Below are 12,119 nucleotides of genomic sequence, written 5' to 3' on the forward strand. Positions count from 1 at the left end.
AGCATAGCAACGAAAAACGCGTTTATGTTTCTCTAGAAAGACTTCATCATCTTTTAATGGACTATATTTATGTGATGATAGATAAAATTAAATGTGTTATTGATGGAAAAATAAATATAAAATAGGCATTACACCTATTTAGGTCCCCAAACTAAAGTTTCAAAGTCAATTACGATCCTAAACTATCAAAATCATCAATTTGGTTCCTGAACTAAGCAAAAATCATCAACTTAGTCCTTATCTTATCCTTAAATCAGAAAGTGTGACTATTTGATATAGATTGTAATAGCATTTGTGTTGGTTCAAAATGAACTTAAGGAAAAGAGTTAAAACTGTTCAACTGAATAATTTTCAATAAGAATTTAATTGATGATTTTTATTTAAAATGGAACTCAATTAATAATTTTGGTTAATTCAAAGACTCTAATCGATGACTTTGATAGTTTAAAATTAAGTTTTAGTTTATCAGCCAAACGGGTAGTATGACTAGAAAATAAGAGGCTTGATAGAAAAACAGAAAAAAAAAAAAATAGTAGGGACATTTTCCCCCCAACAAAGAGTGATTAATGAGGATGATTTGTCCCACCTTTTGATGACAAAAACAATAATTTAGTTATGAATGAACACTCATAAATGATTAATACTTCCATCATCCATGCTTCCGTGATTTGATTCATTTTATAAGCTCTATTAAATTAGGTAATTTTCGAATAAAAACAGCAGCAGAAATTGTTTAATTCAAACAAACTGTTGTTTGTCAGTTTAGTTTATAGGAAATGGGCTTCACGGGCATTCAAACTCCTTTTCCTACACGGCGATCTTTTCCATACATCACTTAACTTCCACTTCTCCCTTTTTTTTTTTTTATATTCCCAACTACTGTTGGAATCTTTGTCCTAACCTAACCTAAACTAAACTAAACTCCACCATATCATATCATATACCCCCAAAACATGCCCTCTTCTTCTTCACCTATGTTCACCTGTTTAGTAGTTGTTATATTTTTAGGTACAAATCCTTCAAATTCCGTAGCCAAAACCGCTCGTCTTCCACGCCAATTATCAGCCAATTACTACGCAAGAACCTGCCCGCAGCTCGAGCAACTCGTCGGCTCTGTTACTTCCCAGCAGTTGAAAGAAACGCCTATTTCAGGGCCAGCCACCATTCGGCTTTTCTTCCATGACTGCTTCGTTGAAGTAAGTAATTTCATTTCTCGCAGAGCTACATTGCTTAGATTTTTTAATTAAAAAGATTGATTGAATGAAGGGGTGTGATGCGTCCATTTTGATATCAACGAAGGGTGGAACCAGAGAATTAGCAGAGAAAGATGCGGAGGATAATAAGGACTTGAGAGCAGAGGGATTTGATAGTATCAGAAAAGCTAAGGCACTTGTGGAAACTAAGTGTCCTGGTGTTGTTTCTTGTGCAGATATTCTTGCAATTTCAGCCAGAGATTTTATCCACCTGGTAATTTACATCTCTCTTTTTTCCTGACTTAAACCCGGAAAAAAACATTTTAAGAAAATTATTCTCAATCTGGTAATGATAAATAATTTCCATTCTCTGTTGTAACGGTACAAATTTGTACCGTTACGATGGACGGTTTTTAATTAGCTCATCCAATTTTTTTTGGGTGAACCCTTAAAATATTAAAATAGGTCTACGGTTTTTATAAAAGTATCAATTTAGGTTCTACATACCAAATACCATAAATATAGGCTTAACGTTTAAAAAATGTACCAATGTAAACCTCGATGGTGGAACGAGACACGTCATTGATATTACTCCGTTAAGTTCTGGCAATTGTACGTAGAGGGAGAAATCAAAACTTAACGGAGTAATATCAATGATGTGTCTTGTTCCGCTATCGATGTCTAAATTGGTACATTTTTTAAACGTTAAACCTCTATTGGTGCTATTTTGTACATTGAGCCAAGAGTGATACTTCACCAAAAACCAAGTACATTATCCCTTTATTTTATGCATTTAATTACTCAAATGTTACATTAAAGGGTTGCATAAAGATGTGAATGAAATGCATGTCCAATAATGAATAGTTAAATGTTTTATGGGCCAAATTTGCAATTGAATATAAGTAACAAGAAAGGACATTTTTCATTTCCGTTACCCTTCATTATCAGTTAGGCAGTTGTATATTCTGTGGGGCTATAATGGATCCAAAGTAGAAAGATAGGGAGGAAGATAGTTTTTGTCATTTTTGACAAATATATTTATTGGATAGAAATCATAATTCCATGTGCCTTATTTGTCTTTATAATCATAAACGTTATTTGAACAGCTAAGATTAATTTGTCCTCATCATTAACATCAATGTAAGAGTCAAAATTAATCAATTCCATCCTCATTACCATAGGATTAACTCTAGCTATATTATATAGGATATATGATATGGTCCCAGTACAGCAAGGACAATAACATTGTAATTTTGATTGTTTTTTTAATCTTTCTTGTGCTACTAATTGCCTCTCCTATACTTCCAGTAATCTTGGTTAATTAATATTGGCATAGAAAAAAGATTTTGCTTTTTTAGTTTTTAAAAAAAGTTTTAAAAATGGTTAATTAATTATAAACAATTAAGAGCGATTTAAGTAGTTAAAGGCCTCAAGTTGTTTAAATTAGAGATCTCGAGTTTGAATTATAACATAGCAGAAAGTTTTAATAGGAATATGATTAATTATATAAAATGTTAATTAAGTAGTGTAATTAGAAATAGAAGAAATTACATATAAAATCAAATTTTTATTTTTATTTACAATTATGAAAATCGTTTTTATGTATTTTATCATTATATGATTTTAAATCTTAAAATATCATAATATTATAACTTTACCCTTACAAATACGGGGTAGGCATGTTGATGGGCTATTGACCCACCCAAATCTGCTCACAGATTGAGTTTAAACATGCTTATTTCACATTTATTCTAGTCATTTTTTAAGATTGAAATTTGTTTCAAAAGCCTGAGTTGTCTGATAGGGTTTGCCCTTATATTATTTATATTATATATATATATATATATTTTTATCTATATTTGATTATTTTTTATTAATTAAGATTATATTTGTGGTTTATTAAATTAATTAAATAAATTTTAATTTATTGCATTTTTATTGTTTATAATTATAGTTTAATTTTAAATTTAATTTTTAGTTTATTTATGTAATACAATTAAATATTAGTTGGTGGATTGGACGATGTATGAGAATTACTTCTCGTAGCCGATATGAATATAGTGCAGACTAGGTTGGATTTAGACAAGATAGTTAAATATAAACTTGTTCATCGACCAGGTACCCACCTAACTTGCGTTTAATGTGCCGGGTTTGAGCAAGAAAAATTACATCAGGCCTAGTCCTACCTAAGCCCACCAAAGTTTGTCTATTTTTAGAACGGGTTTGTAATTTATACAAATAAGATGGGCTGGCCGGGATCGGCCGAGTGTATTAATATTAAATACTATATTTATGTTTTATGTATTTAAATTTAAATTTTTATTATTAAAATTATATATCTTTTCTAGGAGGTTTATCTGAGTTGGATTTGGAATTTAATTTTTAAACCCGAACTACAGTCAAATCTGGTTAACCTAAACCCGGTACGACCTAATCCATCAACAAGTCTAAATTATAAAGTGCACTAATAAACTCATGGCATACATATACAGTTAGGAGGACCTTATTACCAAGTAAAGAAAGGAAGATGGGATGGGAGAATATCAATGGCATCAAGAGTACCCAACAATCTCCCTCGTGCAAATTCAACCGTTGATCAGCTAATCAAAATCTTCAACTCCAAAGGATTAACAACAGAAGATCTAGTAGTCCTTTCAGGCGCACATACAATAGGTTTTGCTCATTGTAAGCAATTCTTAAACCGCCTCTACAATTATCATGGAACCAAGCAACCAGACCCAGCCATTGACCCAAGGCTACTAAAGGCACTCAAAATGTCATGCCCACAATTTGGTGGGAATGATGACATTGTGGCACCTTTTGATGTTACTACTCCTTTTTTGTTTGACCATGCTTATTATGGCAATTTAGAGGCTAAGTTGGGCTTGTTGGCTACTGATCAAGCCCTGTTTCTGGACCCAAGGACTAGGCCTGTGGTTCAGCAACTTGGGAAGGATAAGCAGAAGTTTTTTCAAGCATTTGCACTAGCAATGGATAAAATGGGCTCAATTGGGGTTAAGAGGGGAAGAAAACATGGTGAAAAGAGGAAAGATTGTAGTGTGCATTCTTTTTAATTTTCTTTTTCTTTTTCTTTTTGCCTTTTTATTCTTTTATGATTTTTTTTTTAAAAAAGGAGAGTTACTTACATTATTACCATTAAACTTCGTTTTATTACATAAAAATTTCTAAACTTTACATCACTGTTCGAAACGAAGGCCGCCTAGACCGTCTAGGCATCGCCTAGGCGGTCGAAATCGAGAATCCGCCCTGATTTACTACAATTAGTCCCTCTAGGCGTTTTATTGATTTCTAGGCGATTTTCAACCGCTTGGGCTCCGCTTAAGCCGCTTCGACACCGCCTAGACTACCTAGGTACCGCCTAAACGACAATGAACGAAAACATTTTTAACTGTGAATTTATTTTTTTGCTTTGTTATAATTCACTTTTAAGTTGTTTCAATGATATTGTTGTTGAAATATTGATGTTTGCACAATTTTAAGATACATGTTACAAATATATGTGTTTTTTTACATTAAATAATTTTATATTATGATTTTTAGATAGTATAATATATATTTTAATTGAATTTATACAATAATTTGTTGATTAATAAATAAAAAATACAAAAATACAAATCCGATTAATCCCCGATTAATCTCCGACTAATCACCGATTAATCCTCAAGGGCCCTGTCCGCCCAATTAGCCCCTAGCGCTTTTTACAACCTTGCATCATACTATATTCATTTTTTTAAGAAGGAAGGCAGAGCCCAAAGAAACAACAAAAGCAAAAATTAAATCCTTCTCTTCGTGGCTCGTCCATCACGGTCCTTGTTGAGAAGGTCCTGGAGGCCTATAGGAGGCACAACACACTCATGATAACCAAAGAGCATTTTCCTGTGAAATTTATCATCCAGTCAGCGATCTGATTTCCCTCCCGATAAATATGCGAGAATGAAACCTCACAATCTCTATCTATTAGGCATTGACACCTCACAATAAGTCCTGCATATTGAGCGTGGGTAACCCCATTATCCTGAATTGCTTGCACAACATCTTTCAAATCAGTTTCAACCACCACCTTTCGGAAACCCTTCTCCCAAGCCAGCCATAACCCATGAACAACCCCCCATAGCTTGGCAGAAAAGGTCGTTCCAATTCTCAAATTGACCATAAACCCACCTAGCCAAGAATCCCCGTGACCCCGCAAAATGCCTCCAGCTGATGCAAGTCCCATGTTCCTTTTGCTGGCACCGTCTGAATTGAGCTTAATCCATGGAGGATCCGACGGCTTCCACTTCACCCAAAACTCCATACCCTGCTTTAATCAGAGGATTTTCTCTCCATCAATCGTTTTCTTGAACTCCTTCGCCCTTGCAACAATAAATTCTGATTTATCCATGGGGAGATTCTCTTCACCAAGCAATCCCACGCAATTGATGATGGTTCAGTAGATTGTTAGATAGCCATGATCTCCGATCCCAACAAAAGAAATCCAGAACGGCATCAGCAGGGAGAAGAGCAAGCCAGATGGTGCGTGCCTCAAAGTAGTCCTGTAAGACATGCAGAATTATCTTTGGTTCCCCCACACTCCTCATAGTCAGCAGAGTCACAAAAGTGTCGTGCGACATGGTTCATATTACACAAAATGGTATTATACCGTACCAGCCACAGGTACACACGAATTCGCTCCGATATTTCTGATTTCCAAATCAAAGGCCACTATTCATCAGCCTCATTTGAGATACTTGAATCCTGTATGCAGGTAAATCCAGACTTTGCCATATACTTTCCTCGTGCATCCCGGGTCCAACACTAGTTGTCGCTAACTTTATAATCAATTTGGATATGGAATGCACGGAGGCGGAGCAGCATATTCTCTAGGAGAAGCGAATTTAGGCAATCCCAATCCCAAGCGCCATTTACCCAGAACTTTGAAACTGCTTTAGCACACAAGTTAGATGGTATTGCAGCTTTACCTAAATCTCGAAGTGGATAGCCGCTGCACTAATAATCATCCCAGAACCTGGTCGATTTCCCATTGATAACCGCCCGACACTGCCCCTAGTGGATGACTGTTTGGCCTACCATTATACTCCTCCAATTAACCGATGCCGCAGGTTTATTCTGAAACATGTCCAACTCATTTCTATTAGCACAATATTTAGCCAACACGGACCCAAAGCCGTTGAGGATCAGTTAGGACAGTCCATGCTAATTTAGTTAGCATGGCCAAATTTGCCTCTTTCATTTTTCTTATCTCGAGCCCACCATGGTTGCGGGGTTGCGAGGTATTTGCCCAGTTTACCAAATGTTGTCTTCTCTAAGTTAGAGATGAACCCCATAAGAAGTCACGATTATACCTGTCAAGTTTATTGCAGATACATGTTGGAAGTGCCACAGTTTGCATAGCATAAGATGGAATAGAAGAGGTAACAGACTTGATTAAAGTGATTCAGCCAGCTAATGATAAGCAGCGCCCTTTCCATCCTTCAAGGCAGTTACTGACTTTATCCAATAATTCCTGATAGGTTTCTCTGTTAATTCTCTGGTGGATCAGAGACATCCCCAGATAGTTGCCCAAATTAGCGGTGTAGGTTGTAACGACCCGGTCCGGAGTGGGTGGCGCCGGGGTAAGAAGGCCTGAGCAAGGAGCGGCCCTAAGGGATGGCGATGGGGACAGGAATGAACTGAATCCCACATCGGAAATGGAGAGGGAGTGATTGGGGCTTATTAGTAAGATGTGAATCCAATACATGCAGACGCGTTTTAAAGCCGTGAGGCCTAATGTGTTGGAATTAGGCCAGAGCGGACAATATCTACATGGTATTGGACCAGGGTGTTACAATTGGTATCAGAGACGACTCTCCATGTACGATGTGTGGTTCGGGGACGAACCAGGCGGAAGCTGGTGGGCCTGTAACGACCCGGTCCGGAGTGGGTGGCGCCGGGGTAAGAAGGCCTGAGCAAGGAGCGGCCCTAAGGGATGGCGATGGGGACAGGAATGAACTGAATCCCACATCGGAAATGGAGAGGGAGTGATTGAGGCTTATTAGTAAGATGTGAATCCAATACATGCAGACGCGTTTTAAAGCCGTGAGGCCTAATGTGTTGGAATTAGGCCAGAGCGGACAATATCTACATGGTATTGCGGACAATATCTACATGGTATTGGACCAGGGTGTTACATAGGTCATCCCGAGAATCTCACTAATATTCTTCTTGGCTGTGGCATCCACATTAGCTGAGAAAAAGACTTTTGATTTTTTATAGCTCACCTTTTGTCCCGAGCACTCCCTAAAAAAGTTAACGATATGTTTAATGGAGGTAGCTTGAGACTCAGAAGCCTCTACAAACAGAACAATATCATCAGTAAAGAACATGTGGGTTAAAGGGGGGCCAGTACAAGAAAGTTTCACAGGATGCCAACTCTTGCAAATCACTGCATCATCAATCATATGCTTCAGTCATTCCAGGCAAAGAACAGACAGATACAGAGAAAGCGGGTCCCCCTATCTGAGTCCTCATGAGGGAGTAAAGCTAGAGAGTTTTTCACCATTCTAAAGAACCTGCATCGAGGAAGCCGCAACACACTTCATAATAAGATCAATCCAGTTATATTCAAGACCAACCAACATAAGAGTGTCTCTGAGGAATTGCAAGCTGATTCTGTCATAAGCTTTTTCAAGGTCTAATTTCAGAATCAGGCTACCTTTTCTTCCCTGTTTATTATTAAAGGAATGAATAGCTTCTTGAACCATGATAATGTTATTAGAAATATTGTGTCCAGAGATAAAGCTAGTCTGAGTAGGGCTAACGACACATGATAAAATAGGTTTGATCCGTTTCACAATGCATTTGGTAATAACTTTGTAAATCACATTACAGAGGCTAATGGGGCGAAAATGAGTGGCTGATTCAGGGAAAGGGATCTTTGGGATAAGAGTGATTAAGGTTGAATTTATATTTGGATCGAAATTACCTAAGTTAAGAGCATTCAGAACTAAATCACAGACCTGTTCGCCTAGCTCTGGCCAGAGACATTGGTAAAATCCAGCATTAAAGCCATCCGGCCTGGGCACCTTCAAAGGGGCCATATCAAAAATTGTTGCCCTGACCTCCTCCTGTATAAACACATCTGATAATCTTCGTTTGAGTCGACCATGTATCTTCGGGAAGCTGGACATAGTAAAAAGGCAACCCCTCAATGGGATTTCCTCCGTATATACTTCACTGAAGTGGTCAGAAATCATTTTTTTCACAGTATTAGAGTGCCAAATCCAATTCCCATCTTTGTTACACAGGCCTTCAATCTTATTCCTTCTTCTACGGACCAGAGTTGAAAGATGAAAAATGTCGTATTTCTATCCCCATGGAAGACCCAGTTGACCCGTGATTTCTGAAGCCAAAATATCTCTTCCTGGTGTAGTATCTCATCGAGTTTTACTTGTAGCTTAACCTCCAGCCGTAACAGACCTGCCATTTTTCTGACATCAATGGCTCGTTGAACTCCTTCCAATCTTCGAAACATACGCTGTTTGTGGGATCCAATGTGACCAAACATACTGGCTTTCCACTCTTGAATTTGCGGGGTAAAGGATTCAAGAGCAGAAGGAATATTATTGTTAGTAACCCAGATAGAGTCAAAAAATTCCTTGAAATTATCATGGAGCAGCCATGCATTCTAGAATCTAAATGGTTTTGGCCTAGTGCTAGCTGCAATACCCAGTGTATCAAGCATAATAGGACAATGGTCAGAACGGTGTCTAGGCAGGTGGTGTAGAATTGCTTCAGGGATGCCCCGTCTTCAATTCATAGAGAGAAAGCCTCTATCGAGATGACAGGCAACACGGGTTCTAGGTGAAGAGCCCCTGAACCAAGTAAAGCACGGACCCTGGAACCCTAAATCAATCAATTCCATCTTATTAATCCAGTCAGCAAAGAAAGAGCAACGATTTAGAGTTCTACAGGATCCTTCCTATTTCTCCTCAGCGGCTTTGATGTTGTTAAAATCCCCAATTAATAGCCAGGGGAGAAAATAGTCTCTTTCAAATTGAGAATATCTTCCATAAATTGTCTCTTGAAACTCATCTAGGGGCGAATGTAAGAAAAGGAAACGTTAAATCTGACACCCCCTTGGTTGCCAACCTTGATTAGAACTTCTCCATGTATAAATTGATTCGCCTTTTGGGAGACGGAGAACTCAATTTTGTCTCATTGCCAGAAAACCCAAATTCCTCCACTAAACCCCTCCATTTCAACAATATCCACATCAGAAAAACAATGTTTTTTGCATCAGTCGGAAGCACGGGTACCAGGCAGTCTTGTCTCAAGGAGAATAAACATGGCAGGATCCTTCTTTAAGACAAGGTGCCGACAAGCTCTAAAAAACTCAATGCCTCCGGCACCAAAACAGTTCCAGGATATGATCCACATAACAGAAAAATAGAAGTTACCCCAACAGTGATCATTGTGAGGAAGGCACCACATCATCTGATCTTGGGGATGTCCCTTTTCCTGATATTTTTCCATTTTCGGAGAGGCTTACGCCAGAGCTCGTTGGATTGCCGCTGGAACCAGCAAGGTTGGAATTTAACCCCTGCTTATTAGCCCTCAAAGCTCCAAATATTACTTGAGTGCTAGTTTTCTCAGCAACAGGTCCACCTTGACCCTGTGACGGATCCGCTCGACTTCTTTTCGCCCTGCTATTTGTTCTCTCATCTCCTCTAAGGACTACATTCTGGTCGCTTGGGTTTTGATTTAGGATGTCAAAAGGGTTTCTGATGGTAATCCTAACATTTCTCGTCGATTTGGTAACATGTGTGATATTATTCTTTGTGTGTTTTAGCAGCTGGAAGCCTTCAGGCTCCACTAACAGGTCCTTCTCTTTTGAAATGTTTTGTCTGATCTCTTTCGATTTTGCAGTATGATTTCCTTCCGAGCCTTCCAAATTATCTCTATTCTTTAATTCACCCAAAACCACTCTATCTGCTCTTGGAGTGTACTTGCGCCTTGGTACCATCATCCATAGGCCATACTCGTTCTCCTTGCCATTGGTATCAACCTCGAGAGTTGTCGTAGTATCAGTAGAGTTAGCCATATTATTCTCTAGGGCTGTTTGGTCGCTTCTCCCACATTTAGAACCATCCTGGTGTATATTTGGTGACACAAGTTGTTTTGATATGACCATATTTGGCGTAGTTGGTATATTCTATATGCAGGCCCTCATATTCAATCAAGTATGTAACATGATTGACTTCAAACTCAGCTACCAAAGGTTTCTATAAGTCTATTTCAACGCACACTAGCGTGAACCTGCCTTTTGAAACCTTCAGAGTGTTTTTGTCCACTTTTATCGCTTTTCCAAAGGAGTTTGCAATTGCTGATAGGAAGTCAACATCATACATTTGAATAGGGAGGTCTGGAAACCGGACCCAAACCATAGTAGAGGCTATAGTGGCTTGGCAACCTGAAAATCAGGAGTCCAAGTTTGCCCAGATAAATAGTGTCCATGTACTACCTAGGGGCCATCCTTTATAACTCGTTCTCTATCTTGCAGGTCTTTGAAATGTACTATGTGAAATCCATAGCGAACGTCCATTATTTCAACAGTTCCTTTTGGTTTCCACAGTTCATTTTTGAAGCACTATGTATCCCATGTTTCTGCCAAGGACTTTGACTATCAATGCTGTATTCCAAGGGGCAGCCCAGGTATCGAGTAACTATGTGGATACCACAAAGCTGGGTTTCATCGGGTTTGCCAAAGAGACCGTAAGGAGGCCCTCGACCATAAGGTCTTTCAAGATCACAGGTTCTTCAGGCGTAGGCTTACCAATTAAGGAGTCTTTGTACGAAGGAAACTCCCCCATATCCATGAAGGAGGGACCATCCCCGCCATTAATCTCCGGCGGTTCAGGCGGTGTCGTGACCATCAAGGTATTTAGGGTTTCGCCCAAGGGAATCGCAGAATTATATTTATTTTTACTCCTTTAGTTTTTGCTGGTTTAATTAGTTTATATTATTTGGATTTCAAATTATTCTCTACGAATTTAAAATTTCAAGAAGTATATGTTTCATCTGTTTATGATTTGTTTTGCTCTTTGTAGTCATTTTCTTGTCTATATGGATTATATATTAGACATAACATTGTGTAAGGTTTTATTCCTTACTTTTTTTATTGTATTTATAATTTTCTTATCAATAAACTGATGTACTCGTTTTCATTAAAAAAAAGAGTTTACATTACCGATATATATTTTGATGCAATTTAACTTATTTTAAAAAATATAAGAAGAGACACAAGTGCTAATGGAGTCCTATATATTTTCATTTCGAAAATGTTATTTGTAAACTATTACTTCTTAAACCTTAAATATCTATTATTATTATTATTATTAAAAATCCTCAAATATTTATTTATAAAATAATAATAATAATTACGAATTAAAGTTGATGTGTCATTCTCTAAAAATAAAAAGACGAATAAATAATAATTTTATATATCCAATATTTGATGCTTATAATATACATTTGTGAAATTAAAGGTGGGAGGTTGTAATTTAAATTTATCCTCTTACAACAATAAAATAAATAATTATATAACATAACATCAAATTAGATAAATATATTAATAAAGTATGATAGTGTTTAATTAATCTTAACATATTTGAAACTTTATTTTCATATATTGTTAAACACTTTAGTTTTCGTATTGTATAACACCCTTTAATTAGTTCTTATATATTATTTTAATTAGATAAAATACCTAATTTATTTTATCATATTATATATATTAAAATGGATATATTAATATAAATAAAATAAAAGTATAAAGTTGGACAAATAGGATCTGGTGGTCTATCCGATAATTTCATAAGTCCTGACATATAATAGACAATTTTAGCTAGTTCGTGAGTCACACCATTC

The 12,119-nt window shown here is 37.1% G+C and overlaps 1 protein-coding gene across 2 annotated transcripts; it reads left to right on the plus strand.

Annotated features, from left to right (window-relative positions):
- The first annotated feature begins 792 nt into the window (after nucleotides 1-792).
- Nucleotides 793-4,677, plus strand: LOC136233411 (peroxidase 19). 2 transcript variants are annotated; one of them, XM_066023056.1, is made up of 3 exons: nucleotides 793-1,196; nucleotides 1,267-1,467; nucleotides 3,686-4,677. In XM_066023056.1, the coding sequence occupies exons 1-3, from the start codon at nucleotides 954-956 to the stop codon at nucleotides 4,265-4,267; spliced, it is 1,026 nt and encodes a 341-aa protein (XP_065879128.1). In that variant the 5' UTR covers nucleotides 793-953; the 3' UTR covers nucleotides 4,268-4,677. The 2 variants fall into 2 exon arrangements, with proteins under 2 accessions (XP_065879128.1, XP_065879129.1); XM_066023057.1 differs by having other exon boundaries at nucleotides 1,300-1,467.
- The last annotated feature ends 7,442 nt before the right edge of the window (nucleotides 4,678-12,119 follow it).

The sequence above is a fragment of the Euphorbia lathyris genome, chromosome 6, assembly GCF_963576675.1.
Source record: "Euphorbia lathyris chromosome 6, ddEupLath1.1, whole genome shotgun sequence".
Classification (NCBI taxonomy): domain Eukaryota; kingdom Viridiplantae; phylum Streptophyta; class Magnoliopsida; order Malpighiales; family Euphorbiaceae; genus Euphorbia; species Euphorbia lathyris.